The following is a 20,257-nucleotide window of genomic DNA, read 5'->3' as shown; positions in this document are numbered from 1 at the left end:
AGGATAGGAAACTTTCCCTCTGAAAGGGAAGGACACTGAAGGACAATTCAAGTAGAAGAAGCAAAGGCCCTAGGAATATCATTTTGAATATCATACCTGATTGCACAAGACATGCAAGTGTTACTAATTCTAGTCATGTGAGTAGTGTGCAAGTAGTTCAGCTAGAGATTGAATTACTATCTTCACTAAATCAAAATCCATAGCAATAATTAATGTGTTATGATTTGAACTGAAAAAATGCAATTTCAAATTAATGATGATGTTTTGATAACAGTAATTTCAAAGCACTTTTTAAGAGTTTTAAAGAGTTGTATATTTAGTAGATTTCAGTTGCAATTGGTTTAAAACAATTTTTACTAAAAGCTAGTAAAAGTGAGACTTTTTTACAGTGATATAAAAATATTTTGTTTATTTATCAAGATTTTATTGAAAAAAATGAAGCTCAATGTCAAGTCTAAATTAAAGGGGAAAAAAAATACTATGTTAAAAGTGAGGCAATGAAATAAGTTGTTTAGGCTGTAAATACCCAGGCTGAGACATTAACTCTTTCAGACAATCTCCCACCAGAACAGAATATTGCATTAGCTATCAAAATGTTTTTTGGTTTTGGTTTTTTTTTTTGATTAGATGTAGACTCCTTCTAGCAATCTACAGTGCGCAGAAATTCTTGTCTTTACTTGATCTTGAAGCATTATGATAGTTTAGTGCCTTTTTCCTCTGTAGGCAAACTACCCTAAGTCAACTTCAACTAATAAACTGGCCTGAAGAAATGAATGAAAATAAAAATTTGAGTCTGTCCCTCTGTTCAGATCTAATCACAGAATCACAGACTCTTAAGGGTTGGAAGAGACCTCAAAAGATCATCTAGTCCAACTCCCATCTCAGAGCAGGACCACCTAAAGTAGGTCACACAGGAACTCAGACGGGTGGGTTTTGAATGTCCCCAGAGAAGAAGACTCCACAGCCAATCCGGGCAGCCTGTTCCAGTGCCCTGTCACCCTCACAGTGAAGAATTTTTTCCTTATGTTTCTTTGGAACCTTTTACATTCCAGTTTGTACCCGTTGCCCCTTGTCCTGTTGTTAGACATCATTGAGAACAGCCTGGCTCCATCCTCCTGACACTCACTCTTTAAGTATTTGTAAACATTAATGAGGTCACCCCTCAGTCTTCTCTTCTCTTCTCTTCTCCAAGCTAAAGAGCCTCAACTCCCTCAGCCTTTCATCATAAGGGAGATGCTCCACTTCATCATCTGTGTGGCCCTACACTGAACTCTCTCCAGCAGCTCCCTGTCCTTGAATTGAGGGGCCCAGAACTGGACCAAATATTCCAGATGTGTTCCCACAAGGGCATAGTAGAGGGGGAGGAGAATCCCTTCTAATACACCCCAGGATGCCATTGGCCTTTTTGGCCACAAGGGCACATTGCTGGGTCATGCTCATCCTGCTGCCCATCAGAACCCCTAGGTCCCTTTCCCCTACACTCCTCTCTAACAGTTCATTCCCCAGCCTGTACTGGTACATGGGGTTCTTCTTTCCCAGATGCAAGACTCTACACTTGCCCTTGTTGAATTTCACTAGATTTCTCTCTGCTCAACCCTCCAGTCTGTCCAGGTCTTGTTGAATGGCAGCACAGTCTTCTGTTGTGTCAGCCACTCCCCCCAGTTCAGTATCATCAGCAAACTTGCCTCTCTTCCCTCACCAAGGTCATTAATAAATATATTGAACATTACTGGTCCCAGCACCAAACTCTGAAGGACTCCACTAGATACAGACCTCCAACTGGACCCTGCTCCCTTGGTCACAAGTCTTTGACTTCTTTCCTTCAACCAGTTAACAATCCACTTCACTGCCTGATCATCTGAATCAATACACAAATGAAATTTTCGTCGTACAAACATTCATTAACTTTTTTTTATCTCAAACTATACTCCTAGAAAAAAAAAGGCCAACAAACTAAAACTGTCTCTGAGGAAACCCAATGGCACACACTACACTGATACTGACAAGTCATAGCAGAATACTTAACAGACTTGTTCTATAAACAGCAGAGATAATGAAGCCTAGTTTACTAAAGAATTTATGGCTTTCCTTGTCACAATAATCACAGCTTTACCCCATAGCTTCTGACTCCTACTAGACAAGAGAGCAGGGCTAAGACTAGGGTTGAGGCTGGGGCTTAGTCTCCCAGTTTCCTGCCTATGACCAGCAGGATTTAAGGCAGCCAGGACCTGCCTGCCTTTCCTATAGCAGGCACAAACTTAGATTTCACTAATTTTCAAAGAGTAGCATAATGGTTTTTCACTTTTCCACTTTTCTGTTAAGCCTGACTGAAATTTGCCAACAAACTCTAATATTATGAAGGGTGGCTAAAAGACAGCAAGTTGTTACAAGCATGAAAATTTTATGCTGTTTCTTTTGGAAACCAAATTGATTGGGTTTTTTCTTTGTGTTTCAGGTTACATGAGTCACACTTTCTCATTTCCCAAAGTTCATATGACTCCTTTTCTCACTAGCTATCATGAATGATTTCATCATCCTTACATTACCTTTTTAATAAAGATGTATCTCTATTTGTATCATCATTAGGTTTTCTTTTATGTCCTCTCCAAGAAGAGTTTGTAGACAGTCCAACACTTGGAGTGATTTAGCAGTATAAGATGGATGAAGAGTAGGTTTGGTAAATGCTAAAGTAACATTCTATAATCAGACTGGATGTTTTAGATCACCATGTATTTCAACTGAGATTCTATGTTATTCATTAATAGGTACAATCAGAGTAGAGAACTTTAAAAATCAGTTTCTAAAGGCACAAAGCTCCTCAATCTAAGCTTTACTCTTTTTACCCGATAAAACCTACTTTAGAGCTATTTTATTAATTCAAATAATTTTGAGTAAATATTGAGTTGCCAAATCCAGTAAGTCTATGTAAAAGCATGGGGTATAAAAGATGTTTGCTTAGATGAACTAATAGTGACTGGGAAGCATCAGGATCTACAACTCACCTTGGTAAAGGGAACAAGTTATTCTTCCATGTGTAGTCCATTTAGAGCAGAGCAGCCCAACAGTCCTTCAGACTTAAATTATTGATTCTGACAGACTTTGAGCTTCTAACTAGAGTCCTGCAGAAGCACTTTGAAAAGGTTTTTCCAAGTGTGGACAGTGAATTACAGAACTGGAAAATTATTAAAATATTCACCTTTGACCTATTGTTCATTGTATGCTTTGAACTGAAAGTAGTTTGCTTACCAAAGAAATGCAGCTGACTTAAGTTTTCACAGCTACACACTCAATGCAAAAGCTATAGTTATGGGATAGATAGCACTAAGCATTCACTTTGTCCATGTAGAAATATGTTTCTAAGATAGAGGACTACTTTTTATAGGTCAAATTTATCTCGAGCTGATGCCTATGTAATGGAAGAAGAACACAACACACTGCTTTATGTAGCCCATAATAGAGAGCCTGTCCATTGCACCTGGGTAAACACAAGCCTTTTCCAACGTTTCCTATTATACTAGCTCACATCTTCCCTCAATAAGAAAAGCCTGAGGTTGGCAGTGCAAGAGATGGTTGAGAGCTTTTAATCAGTCTCCTTGAGCTGAGGCTGAACACTTTCCTCAGAAAATGTTCTCTACCTAGGTCTGTTGTGCAGGGGAGCACTAGGAAGAGATACCTGGGGAACAAGGACAAGTTCCTTCATCCTCTATCATCCTCACAGGTTTTTAAACAGAAAAATCAATCCCCTCTTCCCTGTGTCAAAAAAAGCATCTACGCTCCAGATGCTCCAGATAGGGTGAAGGAAGCCCCTTACTCTCAGCTCTAAGTTCCCATTCCTAGGGCCTGTCTGCCCCTACCCAAAATACCCTGTCTTTGCACTCAGATTCTACCCTTCCTCTCTCCACCAGCAGTCCTGGCTCTCAGAAAGAAGGGTTCCTTAGCAACTGTTAAAAAAAAAAAAATGCCATAATGATCATCTGGAATTTGCCTCTGTCAGGAGCACATGAGGAACAGGTTGTGGTCTCATACAACTTTGTAGTGGCAAGACCATGCTGCAATGTGCCATTCCATATATAATGTCTGCTGTGTGCAGAACCACCTTTTCATACTGGCTTTGAACCTGGTTCCTGCCTGCTTTGTGTGATGGTCTCTAGCTTTGGTAATGGTAAACATGGTCTTCATTCACCTAATTTGTATCACAAACAATTTTTGCCTTCTTTATGCCCTCTAAGTTGTCCCTTTTCCAAGCTGAAAATCTGTCGCTTCAAACAGATGCTGCTCCAGAACTTTAACTTCGCCACCTTTTTATAAAGATTTTCCAGTTCTCATTGATCCATTATAGAACCATAATTGCATGATCTAATCCATGTGTTGATCAGCCGAAGATTTAGACAGTGGCACAATGTTCCTATCTGATTTGCTCCTTTTTCTTTCTCAGTAATTTCTAATACTTAATTTACCTCCTTCCCCACTACTGAACTGATCCTATCACAAAACCAAACCCTAACTCCTGAGCCTCAGCAGTCAGTTCAGGTACAGCATTTCACTAATTCTACAGATAAAACTTAAAAATAAAATAAAAATGCTGACTAACACAGTAACAGCAAGCCAGAAAGCTACTGTTCTTTCTGGTTTCAAAATGTGACAGTTTGTCATGTCCATTCCTTTTCTTTACCAGAAGATGGTGGCACAGGGTTCCCTTTGCTATAATGCCCAAAGCCCAGGCTCCATACTTGTAGTTCTACCTGAACAAAGTGATGTAGCAGACTCCCACTAAAAGCCTGTTTTCTTGCAAGGCTCTTGCTACTCATAGCTGCTTTACTGAAACAATAATGTTTTAATAGCAGAATTTGCACTAAAGAGCTTTTTCCTTGGTGCAAAGGTACCCTTTCAAACAACTTTTGGAGTGACAAATTCACCAAAGAATAAAAGTTCTCATTTTGGAATGAAGTTTTCTACACAAAGAAATGTTTTGCCATAACTATTTAAATTTAAGTTGATGCCTTACATGCAGATATGGCCTTAAAAAGCACTAATACAATAGATCATGTGTATATTTTTGAATTACACTTGAGATTTTTTTTTTCTCTCAAAGCCAGATGCAAAGTATTAGGGCTAAACTTTGCAAAACATTTTCATTTGTTATTATTTAACAAATTAGTACTGTTGGCCACAGTGAGGAAGCAGAAGGCAGATAGCTAGCTGAATTAATATATTCAATAAAGTGAAATATATATTTCCATTGCTGATGTCCCTTTCCTTGAACAAGTCTTTGACACTATAAGCTTTTGAGATGTTGAGGATCATGACAGATCACCAAGATGGTTCCATGCAACAATTCTCTTCCCTCTTTCATTGATTGCATTTAGCCTCTACAGCTCACATTCTGGCAGGTCAGCACAATCTCATTTCCATCACTGGTTTACATTAATGTGCCTCCACAGAACACTTTGGTATCTAGGCTGTAACTACACAGGCTTTCTATCATGACTGATGCACCATCTTTCCCATTCTGCCAACTTAGAAGTGACTGAAGCGTATTTGCCTCTATACGATGCCTCTTTTCTGTCATGCTTGATGCAACTGTGAATACATCAAGACCACACAGCACAATGACAGGCATGGACAAGAAAATAATCTCTGGATGAGGCAAGTGAGGCCCAAAATGTCTTAAAATTTCATCCATAAGATTTACTAGAGAGATAAAGCTCAGGCTTGAAAGATAGAAGATACAAGAACAGAAAATAAATTCAAATTGTACATTCCAGTATCAATTCTTTGAATATGAAAAATATGGTATGGCTTTTCTGATAGCTAATGCACCTGCATCTGTGTAAGCAGCATACTTTAAGGAGGTCTAGGCATTTACTCCCTATTGCATTCATCGGCATTTTAGGACCCACTTTTCATGATATCTTTGATCTCCTTTGACCACAGATGTTTTCTCTTGCTCTGAGATTCTTTCCTGGCTGCAACCAAAGTTCTTATGACAACTACAACACTTAATGAGTTATCTTATTCTATGTTGACTTTTTTCCTTTTAAACATTTTCCTTCAGCAGAGCGTCTTCCATGTAGTCTGTGTGTCTTGAAAGATACACATTAAACAATATAGCACCATTTCCTATGTAGGTGAGGCAAAGCCTTCTTCAGACCTTCCATAGCATCACGTAGCTGTTAACAGAAGTTTTCCAGCCACAAAGGGAACATTCCTGCTTTGTAAAGTAATAAATCATAAATACTTTTTTCCAGGTGGCTTATAGAAAAGAAACTCAATGCAATAAAAAATAAGAGAAATAAAGACTCATTTGTATAAAACAGGCTAATTCACTTCTAATGACTTCATCTCCAGTGGTAGGATTGAACTGAAAAACTACTTCTATCATGGAAATTCTCTTTTGCAAGAGGCCAGCAGAGTCATTTGCAGAACATTCAGTGCTGAGCACAATTTACAGAACCAAGGTACTCATGATACTCAAGGACAACTACATGAAATGAATGAAATATAATTTTCTGACAAAAACACAATTACCAAGTTCTTCTGAAACGGATTATCTATTATACTTGGAATTGGGAACTTAAAGGATGTTGCCAGATCAGTCTTTGCTGACTAACGGTTTACAGTGAATGAATGACAACATATATATGTTCAGATTAAATCTATTGACAGCATCCCCATGTGGGCAGGAGGTGCAGGATCCAATGCAGAATGTTGGATGAATGGGTAAGATTTGGAGGTGTACCACAGGACTCAAAAGTATATATTGTACTCAGTCTAACTCCCACTGCAGTGAACATCTAGAGGTTTCAGTAAAACTTGCATTTTCAAATGTTTGTGTTTCTCCTGCACTTTTTTTTCTTCTGAAACACTAGTACCTCTGTGCTTAGATCAGACTTGGATTCTGGATAAGGGAGTAACACTTGTTTATACCTCCAAAAGCTATCTAGACTCATGTCATGGAATCATAGAAAAGACCTTTAAAATCATCATTTCCAACTCTTAACTCAGCACTGCCACATCCACCATTGAACCATGTCCCTAAGCATCACATCTGCACATCTTTGAAATACCTCGAGGTATGGTGACTCAACCACTGCCCTGGGCAGCCTGTTCCAATGCTTCACAGCCCTTCCAGGGAAGAAATTTTTCTCAATATCCAACCTAAAACTCCCCTAATGCAACTTGAGGCCATTTCCTCCCACCCTATCCCTTGTTATTTGGGATAAGAGATAGACACCCACCTGGCTACAACCTCCTTTCAGGTAGCTGTAGAAAGCAATAAGAACTCTGAGTCTCCTTTTCTCCAGGCTAAACAATGACAGTTCCCTCAGCCACTCCTCATAAGACTTGTGCTCCAGGCCCTTCAACAGCTTTGTTGTTCACATTTGGACACACTCCAGAACCTCAATGTCCCTCTTGTAGTGAGGGGCCCAAAACTGAACACAGTATTTGAAGCACAGTCTCACCAGCGCCAAGTACAGTGGCATAATCACTTCCCTGGTCCTGCTGGTCACACTCTTTCTGATACAAACCAGGATGCCATTGGCCTTCTTGGCCACCTGGGCACACTGTTGGCTCATGTTCACCTGGCTGTCTATCAACATCCCCAGGTCCTTTTACACCAGGAATCTTTCCAGCCACTCTGCTCCAAGCCTGTAGTGTTGCCTGGGCTTGCTGTGGCCCAAGTGCAGGACCTGACACTTGGCCTTGTTGAATCACATATAACTGACCTCAGCCCATTGACCAACCTGTCCAGGTCTCTGTGAAAAACCTTCCTGCCTTCAAGAAGATCAACACTCTCACTCAACTTTTATGTTTTCTGCAAACTTACTGAGGATCCACTGGATCCTCTCATCCAGACCACTGATATTAAAACTAGCCCTGACATAGAGCCCTAGAGAACACTACTGGTTTCTGGCTACAAACTGGATATAACTCCATTCCCCACCACTCCCTAGGCCCAGCCATCTAGACAGCTTTCTACCCAGCAAAGTGTACATCCATCCAAGCCATGGGCAGCCAGTTTCTCAAGAGGATGCTGTGGGAAATGGTGTCAAAGACTTTACCTTGATGGTGTCCAGGTAGACAACATTCACAGCCTTTCCCTCATCCCCTAAGCAGGTCACCTTGTCATAGAAGGAGATCAGGTTAGTCAAGTAGGACCTGCCTCTCATAAACCCATGTTGACTGGGCCTGGTCACCTGGTTGTCCTGTACATGCCATGTGATGGAACTCGAGATGATCTAGTCCATGACCTTCCTTGTCATCAAGGTGAGACTGACAGGTCTAGCTCCTAAGATCCTCCTTTCAGCCCTTCTTGTAGATCGGTGTCAACATTTGCTAAGCTGCAGTCAACTGAGGCCTTCCCAGTTAGCCAGGAGAGACGATAAATGATGGTAAGTGTCTTGGAGAGCATTTCTACCAGCTCTCTCAGTACCCTTTGATGGATCCCATCTGGTCCCATAGACTTATGTCTGTCTAAGTAGAGCAGCGGGTCACATACCATTTCCCCTTGGATTATGGAGGCTTCATTCTGACCCCCATCCCTGTCTTCCAGCTCAAAGGGCTGGGTACCCACAGAACAACCAGTCTTCCCGTTAAAGACTGAGGCAAAGGATTCATTAAGTTCATCAGCCCTTTCTTCATCCTTTGTTATTATGTTCCCCCATGCAACCAATAAAGTATGGAGTTTCTCCTTGACTCTCTTTTGTTACTGTGGTATTTATAGAAACTTTTTCATTGTCTTTTAGGGCAATGGCCAGATAAGTTCTAGCTGAGCTTTGTTCCTTCTAATTTTCTCCCTGTATAATGTCACAACCTCCTTGTAGCCCTACTTACTTGTCTGCCCATTCTGCCAAAGGTCATAAATCCTCTTGTTTTTTCCTGAGTTCAAGCCAAAGCTCCATGTTGAGCCATGTCAATCTTTTTCACTGCCACTTTGTCTTTCAGCACATAGGGACAACCTACTTCTGCACCTCTAAGATTTCCTTCTTAAAGAATGTCCATTCTTCCTGGATTCCTTTGCTCATCACAGAATCATAGAATCTCAAGGGCTGGAAGGCACCTCGAAAGATCATCTAGTCCAACTCCCCTGCCAGAGCAGGAACACCTAGAGTAGGTCACACAGGAACCTGTCCGAGTTTTGAATGTCTCCAGAGAAGCAGACTCCACAATCCATCTGGGCAGCCTGTTCCAGTGCTCCATCACCCTCACAATGAAGAAATTTTTTCCTTATGCCTCTTTGGAACATCTTATGTTCTAGTTTGTACACATTGCCCCTTGTCCTATCATTGGACATCATTGAGAACAACCTGGCTCCATCCTCCTAACACCCAGGATCCTAAATAGTCTAAAGTCTGCCCTGTGGAATTCTAAGGTAGCTGTTCTGCTGACCCTCCTCCCGACTTCTACAAGAGTCAAAAACTATCATCTCATGATCATGATGCTCAAGACAGCCTCCAACCATCACATTACCAATAAGCCCTTCCCTGTTCATGGACACAGCTCTGGTGTAGCACCTTCCCTGGTTGGATCCTTCACCAGCTGTGTGAACAAGCTCTCTTCCACACACTCCAGGGACCTCCTATTACTGTTTCCTCTCTGCTGTATTGTATTTCTGTAGACATCTGGTGAGTTGAAGTTGCCCAGGATAACAAGGGCTAACAACTGTGAGTCCTCTCAGCTGCTTATAGAATCTGCCTCTTTGTGTCAAGGATGAGCTGAGTTGTGAGGCACTGAGACTGCCTTGTAGCTGCCATACAGGTACCCATGTTTCTCAGAATCCACAGGAATTATCATAATAATCTGGGGTTTTATTTAAGAGCTTAGCAATTCTCTGAAAGATTTGTAAATACAAAGCAAAAGCCTACTGCCTTTGTTGTAAAGAATTTGCTGAAACAAATATAATAGGGTTGGCTTACATAAGGGTGAATTCACATTTCCATGAAATAGTAGCAGTGATCAAGGTCTGAACAGGTGACATAGCTGTGGGGAGAGGGCTGGTGTGCCCATTCAAGGGCAAGTTCTCCAGACACCAGGGTTGAGGTTCACATCTGGGAATAAGAAAAGAAAGTCCAAAGTATCAGTAGCATCTGAATAGTAGGGTTTATGTGAACAGCTGGTGCTTCTATTATTAATTATCTGAATCTTTTGTGCCCTTTGGCATTGAGTCAGGTCCTTTCCTTACTGATGAAAGGTAAAATGCACTGGACACATACCACATTACCCCTGCAATCCCACTGCTTCATGATTTGTGACACTGAACTACATGGACTCTGCCATGGGGCAAAGCAAACAGAGCTTTACTGACAGAAGCTATTGCATCAGCAAACAGAGTCTCAGTAAACCATTACCAAGGTCAGAAAGAACAAATTTACTTTCTCCTACATGGCTTAGAGGCTACCAGGAGAAGTCTGGCACTCTGGTCTGTTGGGCCGCAGCTAGGCTACCTCTCAGGGACCCAGCTGAGTGGGTTCACCTTCCCTCACACAGGTTATCAGCTGAGATAGATACACTCTCTTTAGGTAAGTCTTTTTACTCAGAGCTTCCTGTAAGCGTGTCAAGCCAGGACTAGCAGACCCACAATAGATCATTTATCTTGGATGTTTAAGATAGGGAGTTGCATATGCCACTGTAAGCTGTATTATCCTCTTCTTCTGTCACTGAAGTCAGCCCAATGACAAATTAGTAGGATTATAAAGAAGCTTTAGTTCTCTTTCAGGGCTCAGTTTCAACCAAGGGATCTCATGGAATGAGAGAATCCATGTGTGGGATTAAGGTGTCCTAATCAGGAGTTGTTTTGTTATAGTGGAAGATGAAAAGATATTAATAAAATCACCTACAAATAAATGAACAACACCATAAAATAAATGTATTTATCACAGATAGAATGAATAAATAGTCTCTAAATGAAAATTCTAGGTTATGTCTATCAGAATCCTTCCTTTCTTTCTCTACCATTAATACAACTAGATAACATGAAAAGGAACTTTCCCTAACACACACTACAAAAGCAACAAGGACAAACGGTGGGAGATCAAAACAAGTAGATTTTATTGGAGTTAGAACAAAAATCTCTCTCTCTTCACAAAAGCTTTGTAGAATTGTCCAGCTCCAGAAGAATATCAGGACTGGTTGGGAATGTGAAGGTTGGAGGCAACCTCGGCTGCAGCAACCATAAGAGTTCAAGATCCTGTGTGGAAGAGGCAGAACACAAAGCAGGAGCATGACCCTGGATTTCAGGCGAGCTGACTTTGGCCTCTTCAAAGATTTACTTGAACAGATCTCATGGGATATGATTCTAGAAGAAAGAAGTGCCAATGAGAGCTGGTCAATCTTCAAGCACCACTTCCTCCAAGCCCAGGATCAGTGTGTCCCAAAATGTAAGAAATGAGGAAAAGGAGGTAGGATACCTCCATGGATGAGTAAGGATCTGCTGGGACAACTCAGGCAGAAAGCAGCTACCTATGAAAGGTGGAAACAGGATGGCTTCTTGGGAAGAGTATAGGAACATTGCCAGGGCATGCAGGGGTGCAACTAGGAAGGCTAGAGCCCTTTGAGAATTAAATGTAGCCAGGGATGTTAAGGACAGCAGTAAGGCATTATTCAAGTACATCAGCAGCAGAAGGATGGTGAGGAGTAATGTGGGCCCCCTGCTAGACGCTGAGGGTGCCCTGGTGTCTGAGGATGCAGAGAAGGCTGAAGTACTGAATGCCGCCTTTGCTTCAGTCTTTACGGCCAAGGCTGACCCTCGGGAAGCCCAGTCCGGCAAGGATAACAGGATGGCCAGGACAGCAGAGGACTTGCCCTGGGTGGAAGAGGAAGAGATTAAAGACTTGTTGACCAAGCTTAAGGCTCATAAGTCAATGGGTCGTGATGGGATGCACCCTAGAGTGCTGAGAGAGCTGGCTGATGTGATTGCTAAGCCTCTCTCCATCATTTTTGAACAATCATGGAGGATAGGCAAGGTACCTGAGGACTGGAGAAAGGCCAATGTCACGCCAGTCTTCAAAAAGGGCAGGAAGAAGAACCCAGGAAACTACAGGCTGGTCAACCTCACCTCCATCCCCAGAAAGGTGGTGGAACAACTCACCTTGAATGTTGTCACTAGACATATGAAGGAAGAAGATGGTTATCAGGGGGAGTCAACATGGCTTCACCAAGGGGAAATCCTGTTTAACCAACCTGATATCCTTCTATGAATGTATAACCAGCTGGCTAGGTGAGGGGAGAGCAGTGGATGTCATCTACTTTGACTTCAGCAAGGCTTTTGACACTGTCTCCCATAACATCCTCATCAGAAAGCTCAGGCAGTGTGGCTTGGATGAGTGGATCGTGAGGTGGATCGAGAGCTGGCTGAATGACAGAGCCCAGAGAGTGGTGATCAATGGCACAGAATCGAGTTGGAGGCCTGTGGCCAGTGGAATTCCACAGGGATCGGTTCTGAGGCCAGTATGGTTCAACATCTTCATCAACAACCTTGATGAGGGGACAGAGTGTACCCTCAGCAAGTTCCCTGATGACACCAAACTGGGAGGACTGGCTGATTCCCCAGAAGGCTGTGCTGCCATTCAGCGGGATCTCAACTGGCTTGAGAGTTGGGCAGAGAGGAACCTCATGAGGTTCAACAAGGACAAGTGCAGAGTCCTGCATCTCACAAGGAACAATCCCATGCACCAGGACAGGCTGGGGGTTGAACTGCTGAAGAGCAGCTCTGCAGAGAGACCTGGGAGTCCTGATTGATAATAAACTAAATATGAGCCAGTAATGTGTCCTTGTGGCCAAGAAGGCCAATGGCATCCTGGGATGGATCAAGAAAGTGTGTGGCCATCAGGTCAAGGGAAGTTCTTCTCCCCCTCTACTCTGCCCTTGTGATGTCTCATCTGCAGCACTGTGTCCAGTTCTTGGCTCCTCTGCTCAAGAGGGACAGTGAACTACTGGAGAGAGTCCAGCGCAGGGCCACCAAGATGATCAGGGGAATGGAACATCTTTCATATGAGGAAAGGCTGCGGGAACTGGGACTGTTTAGTCTGGAGAAGAGGAGACTGAGAGGAGATCTTATTAACATTTACTAATATCTAAATGGTGGGTGTCAGGATGCTGGCACATCCTCTTTTTCTATAGTAGCTAGCAGTGGGATGAAGCTGGAACACAAGAAGTTCCACTTAAATATAAGAAAAAAACTATTTCACTGTTCAGGTGAGGGAGCCCTGGCACAGGCTGCCCAGAGGGGTTGTGGAGTCTCCTTCCTTGGAGGTCTTCAAGACCCACCTGGACATGTTCCTACGCGACCTGTTCTGGGTGAACCTGCTTCTGCAGGGAGGTTGGACTAGATGGTCCCTAAAGTTCCCTTCCAACCCCTACCATTCTATGATTCTATGATTCTGTGATTCTATGATTCTATGATTCTATGACTATGCTGAGAGCAATATTAGCCAGGTGTCTTCAGTCCCCGTACCTTGTGGAGCTCCATACTGTGAACTGCAGGCACTGTTGGGGCCTGAGCTATAATGAATGTTATGGAGTCAGTCAGAAACGGAGAAAGTCTGCAGTTTGTCTTTGAATTGCCTTCTACAGAAAAAAAGACAGAAGGGATTGCTTATGTGATAGCAAGCTTGAGCAAGGGGAAAACCGAAACAGCAGATTGTGACAGAAACAAGGTCAAAGCAAGAAGATAGGACAGGACATTAAACTAAGCATTGTTAGAAGACTGAATAGAGCATTCAATTTAGCATTATGTGATTGATTGTACTTGACTAATAAATTGTAACATATGTAACTTACAATAATATAAAGTTAACTAAATGTAAGGTAAGCATAACCATAGTGTGAGAGAAAACTAACTGAAGGCTGAACAGATGGGGTGATATTTTAGACACAATAAGGCTGATGTTTTAAGCACAATAGGGATGGCGTTTTTACACAATGAGGTTGATGTTTAAGTTGTTACAAAAATGAAACTTTGAGGCTTTATGCATAGCGCGTGATGCTTAGTATTAACTTTTTGCCATGAACTGTAGCACGTACACAGCATTTGAAAAAGGTATATAAGTGATGATTATGTGACAATAAATTGGAGCTGATGCACATCATATTGGTATCTGGTCACTCCCCTTTCATGCAACAAAGAAGAAGAAGAACCCCTGCACAAAGGAAAAGAAACCCTGCAAGGCACCTTTGTGTATTCCACTTATTTACAGCAAAAGACTAACCTGTTTTCTGCCCTACTCACATCATCCCCTTCCAGAGAGATTTGAGACAATCTTTTTTCCCACTTCTCCTGGTTTCAGTATCTTGGGAGATACCTCTCAAATGCATTCAACACTCCATGTATCCTGTTTGATACTTTTTCCAGGAACAGCCACCTCTCACACTCCAGAGTGTAAACTCCCAGTGCAGCTCTCCTCCTGCTGCTCCTTGCCTTGCAAAAGCAAAGGCCTCAGACATAGATGGGGCAGAATTTTATTCCATGTGTTATTTCCCAAAGCTTATTCTCTTTCCTCACAACCATGATATTTTCCTTAACCTCTTTCCTTCTAGCAATAAGCCAAGAACCTGTTTTTCTACCACTCCACTCCGATAAAAATCTCACCATCCTATCTTCTAATCAGTTTGGGTGTACAGATTTATCAGAGTGTGATCTCATTGGAGCTGCTCCCAGCTCTTGTTAAGTTTGTACAGCTACTGCAGAGCAGGCTGCCTCACACCACAGCAAGCTATCATTGATCTCAATTCTGTAAAAGCCTCTGCATTGCACAGAGGCATGGTATCACCCAGTTCACTGAGTGATGGTATCTCACCCCAGCAGAAGCAATAGCTCAGGGCTTCCACTGAGTTTTTGATGCTTGGAGCAAAGGGACTCATACAAGTCAGCAGTCTCCAAGTCCCTCTGAGTTAGAAGCATACCCCATTTGCCAAAGCCATGCTACAAGCACTGATGGGTCTCAATAAAACACTCCTGTGCAGGGTGTACCAAGTTTGTGATAAGAGGTAAGAAGGACAGAGAGATATCAGAGATACCAAGAGAGATGCTTGTTGGTTGATTTGCAGCTTGTATTACCTTTGCAGTGCTCACAGTACATTGCCACGACCTCTGTGGAAATGAGCAATGTCCATTCAGGAGCATTATCTTCTTAGAGACAGGGACTAGACTCTTCTTGAAAAGGAGAGGGTCAATATGTAATGGCAGGAGTCAATATGTAATGGCAGGAGTCAATGCAGTGCCATGAGAGAGCAGATTTCAAAGCAGGAGTCAGTCCTTGTGGCAGCAGCTGCTTACCATTTAGCAAGTCTGAGCACTGGACCCCAGTGCTATACTGCAGCAAAAGCTGGTGATCTGAAGACTCAAAACAGCAAGACAGCATTTTTGTATTCCTTGAAAACAGGTTTTACCCAAGTAGGCACATAACGAGAGAATGCAAAGAATCACCATTTCCATGTGATAAATGTTGAACAGCCTTTAAAACATGTTTTACAAACACCCTGCTATGTTAATAGAAGTGACTCAAAGTTTTTACTGATTTTAAAAGATGTATAGAATGATAGTAAGAGAGTGGATCGGTCCTGGTGGATTTAAATGACAATTCTTATCAGCCATAGCAGTAATTCATAAATTATATTGTCATAGGACAATTCTTTGACAGTTTATGGCTACCTAATGCCCCTCAAAGTATTTTGCTGACCCTGTGGACTGCAAAAAGACACAGTGAGTGCTACAGCAGAATAAGTCTGTTGTCTCAGGGATTTTCTGTGTGTGTCAATGTTTTATTTTAAATACGCTCTAAGCAAAGAGTTAGAACACGTGAGAAAGAATAGGATGTTTGAGGGTAAACAACAATGGCCTAGGCAGCAAAGAGCTGACTAAGGAAGAAGAGACTTTGTGGGAATCCGCTCAGTTGAATACTCATCAGCAAGACCTGGAGAAGATGTAACAAAATTACAAGGGCTTGTTGGGATGAAGCTTTTGGTGAGTAACCCAGAACTAAAAGCAATCTAGACAAAACTGCTTAGCAGAGTGAATTCACTTGTAAAAATAACAGCAGACTTTAGAAAAAAACTATCTTCCAAATAATTTGAATTACTCAATTGAGGAAAACATTACATGTAAAAGCTGTCAGTTGTTCGGTTGGGCTGTTTCTCTTTTTTTCAATCTTTTTCTTTTTAATTTGATAAGGAAATTCATCATTTACTTCTGAATGTTATCAGCACTAACTAGCCCAGATGTGTGAATATTGTAAGGGTTACAACTCATGTTGAATGCCAAGTATGCCTGATAACTTGGTGATCACTTCTTAGCAGGATCAACGATTTTCCCCATGAAAAGTGCAGTCCTGGTTGCTTTGTCAGCAATGAGGATAATGAAGGGCCTGTTGAATTTGATGGGAACGGGAGGATGGTGAACTCTGGTAAAGATTATTGCTGTGGCTCCTGCAGCCACAGTTCCAGCCTCATCAACCTCCAGGAGGGCCTTGTGAATTGCCTGAGGGAAAAGGAGAAAATACTGTGGTTTATATATGGGACAGCAAGCAAGAGAGGAAGATAAACTCTCTTCTTATTAAATATTTAGGAGAAGAAAGGAATGATAAAATCCAGTGGACCAAATTTGTTTATATGGAAAATCTCCAACAGCCAGCAATATGAGAGTTTTCCATATCAGGGCTGGATAGGGAGAACCAAAAGTAATAATGGACAAACTGTACATGGAGCCACACCAGTGCTGAGTAGAGGGGGATAGTAACAGACCATACACTATCTGGTTTATTTTCTCTAGCAACAATTTTTCTGTTTTTCCAATGTTAGTGAGAGACTTATTTAAATGATAATACAGGGGCAGCACTTGGCATCTTTGCCACATTAAATCATGGCTTAAATTGTCATGGTGGAATTCTGCTACTGCAAACTGGAAGTTTACTGGAAACGTCAAGAATATTAAAAAATCACCACAAATTTCATAATATACTCCTAATTTATAATTTACTTGATACTATCTCATGTGAACCATCATATTCATTTAAAATTTTGTCCAATGTTTCCATGTACTTAAAATGCAGCCCTGTAATAGTGATGTTAAAAGAATAGAAAGGTGGGACAGCAGATGCTGTCTGTAGAAAACCACAATTACTAGGCAAGCCCCTATGTGGCATTGGGAGTTTTACTTATAACTTCAGTAGGACAGAGGGAAAGCAAATCTTTAAAAATCCAGATATAATTGATCAGAGCAACCCATCACTGCCCCATCACCAGCTCTGTCCACTTACTTGTGAAACTTGAAGATTACGACTGCCACTAATTCCAGAGAGATCAGCATTTCCAGAGAATACTTCAGTAATGCCCATTTCCTTGAAGATATCTTTAACATCATAAACACCACTAATAGAAAACTTTGGTAACTTCAGATCTAATCTCCTGTTGAACAAAGAAAACAAAACAGCAGTGAAGCATTTCAGCCTTGTTTCAGGTAACAGGTAGCATAGTATGCTATTCAGTATCACTTGAAGGCAATCTCGTTTGCTAATTTGCTTGGCAGTAGCATTTGTATTCCCTGGGCACTTTTGACAGAGAGATGTGCCATTATTTTGTACCTACTGGTCTTTGATTTTGGATAAAGAATCTAATTTCTTCATTGAGACTTGTTCATCCCAGAGTCACATACACATCTGGCAGAGTTTTGTGTCTAGAAGACTACAGAGAGTAAGCAGAGAGTAAGCAGACCAGCTGTGAAAAGGCTGAAAGAAGGGAAAAGAATGATAAAATGTAAGACACAGGAAGAAAATGAATCATGTTAACACCATGAAAGGAGACTTCTAGTAGGCAAAAGGCAGCCAAGCAAGTTGAGGCAGTTGTTAAATGTTGTGTCCCACTTTGCAGATCAGAGAGCTTGCAATTTCTTGTTGATTATGCTCTACTCTGATTTATCTTGGGAATCACTTAAAGCCCCACTTTATGAAGTAAGGACATTATATCCAGGAGGAGGCAATCTGAAATTAATGATTTCTCTCAAAAATATTGATGTGTCCTCAAACATAGTAATCTATCTACCTGGAGTTACCTGGTCTCAAGTTTGCTATCCCAACTGCAAACAGTTTCCTTTGAGAGAGCATCTTCCACTTGCTTCATCTTCCCATCGTCAGGCAGAATGAGCAATGCTCGTGCAGTGCCCTTGTAAGGCAGCTCAACTACCTCACAAGAGAGATCCTCATCGTAGTAACTGTCATAGTTACTGACACGTTGCATCATGTTGACTCTAACAGATGTATTTGTGTTAACAAAAAAGTCATCCTCGTATGTATTCAAAGGATCAAAAGACTTTTCCCAGGCAGCTAATGGGGGAAAAGAGAAGATGTTACAGTCAAACATGTGAATATCATAAAAAATGATGGATGTAAATCAGACCAACTTAAATGTTAGGATGCTGGAGGGCTCTTTGTGGGAGAAGAGGATCGCTAAATCATTTCAACCTCCTACATAACACAAAATAAAGCATTTTAGCTGTGCAGTAAGCTCAGCATAGTTATTATAAGTCCTGTCTTGCTGAAAAACAACAAATGTTGATAAGAGGTATTTGACAGAATTCTGCTTCTATTATAGCCATATGTTCCCATCACTTGTGCTTTTTATGCCATTTAAATTCAAGCACTTCAACATTCAGCCACAGGATCATGTTATGCCTTTCCTGTTAGGCATACCTGATTCAAACTGACTGCACTCAGTCTGATAAGGAATTCATCAGCAAAATATAGGATCCAACATTCAAGCAGGGCTCCAGAAGCACAGGTCCTCAAATTACTTTGTCTCCAGTTCTCATGCAGTGTACCTAGTAGATCTACTATAATACTGAGGACACTGGAAGGTTATGGATGTCAGTCCACTAAGTTTGACTGGCACATACAACTAGCATAGAGATCTTGTAATTATCTTTAGTTATTATGCCCTCAAACCAACAAGACTGCATGCAGTAGTTTTCTGTCTATGAGGCAATCCACTAGGGATTGTCAGTGGAACTTCTGCCAGTGAAGAAACTTTTGTCAATGGAACTTGTCTGTCCACAGCTCTCAGGAAAACTGCCCAAAATCAAGCAAACAATATTTCTCAACAATCAGATACCCTGCTTTTGGCCCGATCTAATCTTATCTTTGAAGGTCTTGCACAGTTTAGTTCTTTCAAAAATAATCACTCTGCTGATAAATGATCAAGAGTTTCCTGGAATTTTTGATTTTCAACAAAATCATTTATTGGAAAATTCTCTTTAAGTATCTTACCTTTAAAATAAATGTAGTTAACAAGAACCAATATAGTACTTGGATCAAGATGAGTAATTAATTCAGGAATTTTCCCCTTGGTTTTCTCCCCTACATATTTATTGATATGCTTCTTAGCTTCTTCTGGTTTATGGAAATCACTAGAAAAAAAATCTACATCATAAAATTGTTTGGTGTTTTGTAAAAATGTCTCCTGTGGTTTATGCCCAATAGCTGTAAAAAAGGCATTCCCTATATTTAACGTGATATTAACATCAGTGCAGTTCAATACTGCTAAAACTTTATGAAAACTTTCATGTATATCATGTATGTGAGTCTCAGTCAGACCATCAAAGCCCAGTCCTTCAAAAATTTGAGACAGGGTGGTTGACTTAGCACCAACAGCCAGTATTGCAAAGGCAGTGGAAATGCTCAGGGGAGAAAAGAAGACATTTTTATCAGCTTCTTTTGATACAGCATGCTTATAAAATCTAAATACAAAATCTGTGTAGTTAGAGGCTTGGTTGTCACAGTTATATGTTAATAAATTTTCTGTTGGATCATGTAAATTAGTATTATCAACTTCATGGCAAGTTTCTTCATGGTGGCAATGGGTTACAGCACAAAGAACAGCAAGGAGTAAACACGGGTACAGGAGATACTTCATCTTCTTTTCAAATTATTCTGTTTACAAAATAAACAGTCATTAGATGAGCAGTTGGTAATGTTAAACTTAGTAGTAAGAAATAATGAACAGTTTGTTAGCATAAATATTATATAGTGCAACTGTAGAGATTTACTGTACATACGATATTTAAAGTGTCCATGGACACAACATTAAAATTCATTAATAAATCAACCAAAATCTAAACTAAAATGCCAGGCATAAAAAAATCATAATACTCCATGCTAACTGTCCTGAAAAGACAATTCCCTTCTTCCTTGTCAATGAAAGTATAGAGTCAAGTCCATAAGAATCTCTATTAACAATGACATTAACTTCCCTGGATCACTTTCTCCTATAG

At 41.0% G+C, this 20,257-nt stretch overlaps 1 protein-coding gene across 1 annotated transcript; it reads right to left on the bottom strand.

Moving 5' to 3' along the window:
• Window positions 1-16,279: 16,279 nt before the first annotated feature.
• Window positions 16,280-19,899, bottom strand: LOC104563139 (serine protease inhibitor 2.1-like). The gene is made up of 4 exons (XM_010209496.2): window positions 19,254-19,899; window positions 18,044-18,314; window positions 17,253-17,400; window positions 16,280-16,474 (listed from the first exon to the last, which is right to left on the bottom strand). The coding sequence occupies exons 1-4, from the start codon at window positions 19,897-19,899 to the stop codon at window positions 16,280-16,282; spliced, it is 1,260 nt and encodes a 419-aa protein (XP_010207798.2).
• Window positions 19,900-20,257: the final 358 nt, after the last annotated feature.

The sequence above is a fragment of the Colius striatus genome, chromosome 6 (genome assembly GCF_028858725.1).
Source record: "Colius striatus isolate bColStr4 chromosome 6, bColStr4.1.hap1, whole genome shotgun sequence".
NCBI classification, from domain to species: domain Eukaryota; kingdom Metazoa; phylum Chordata; class Aves; order Coliiformes; family Coliidae; genus Colius; species Colius striatus.
This window is presented reverse-complemented; position numbering and strand designations above follow the sequence as displayed.

Coding starts and splice junctions, on each gene's coding strand:
- LOC104563139 (XM_010209496.2), bottom strand. CDS start 19,899: ATGAAGTATCTCCTGTACCCGTGTTTACTCCTTGCTGTTCTTTGTGCT. Junction 18,315..19,253: donor TAACTACATTTATTTTAAAG/GTAAGATACTTA, acceptor TTCCCCCATTAG/CTGCCTGGGAAAAGTCTTTT. Junction 16,475..17,252: donor GTAATCTTCAAGTTTCACAA/GTAAGTGGACAG, acceptor CTTTTCCCTCAG/GCAATTCACAAGGCCCTCCT.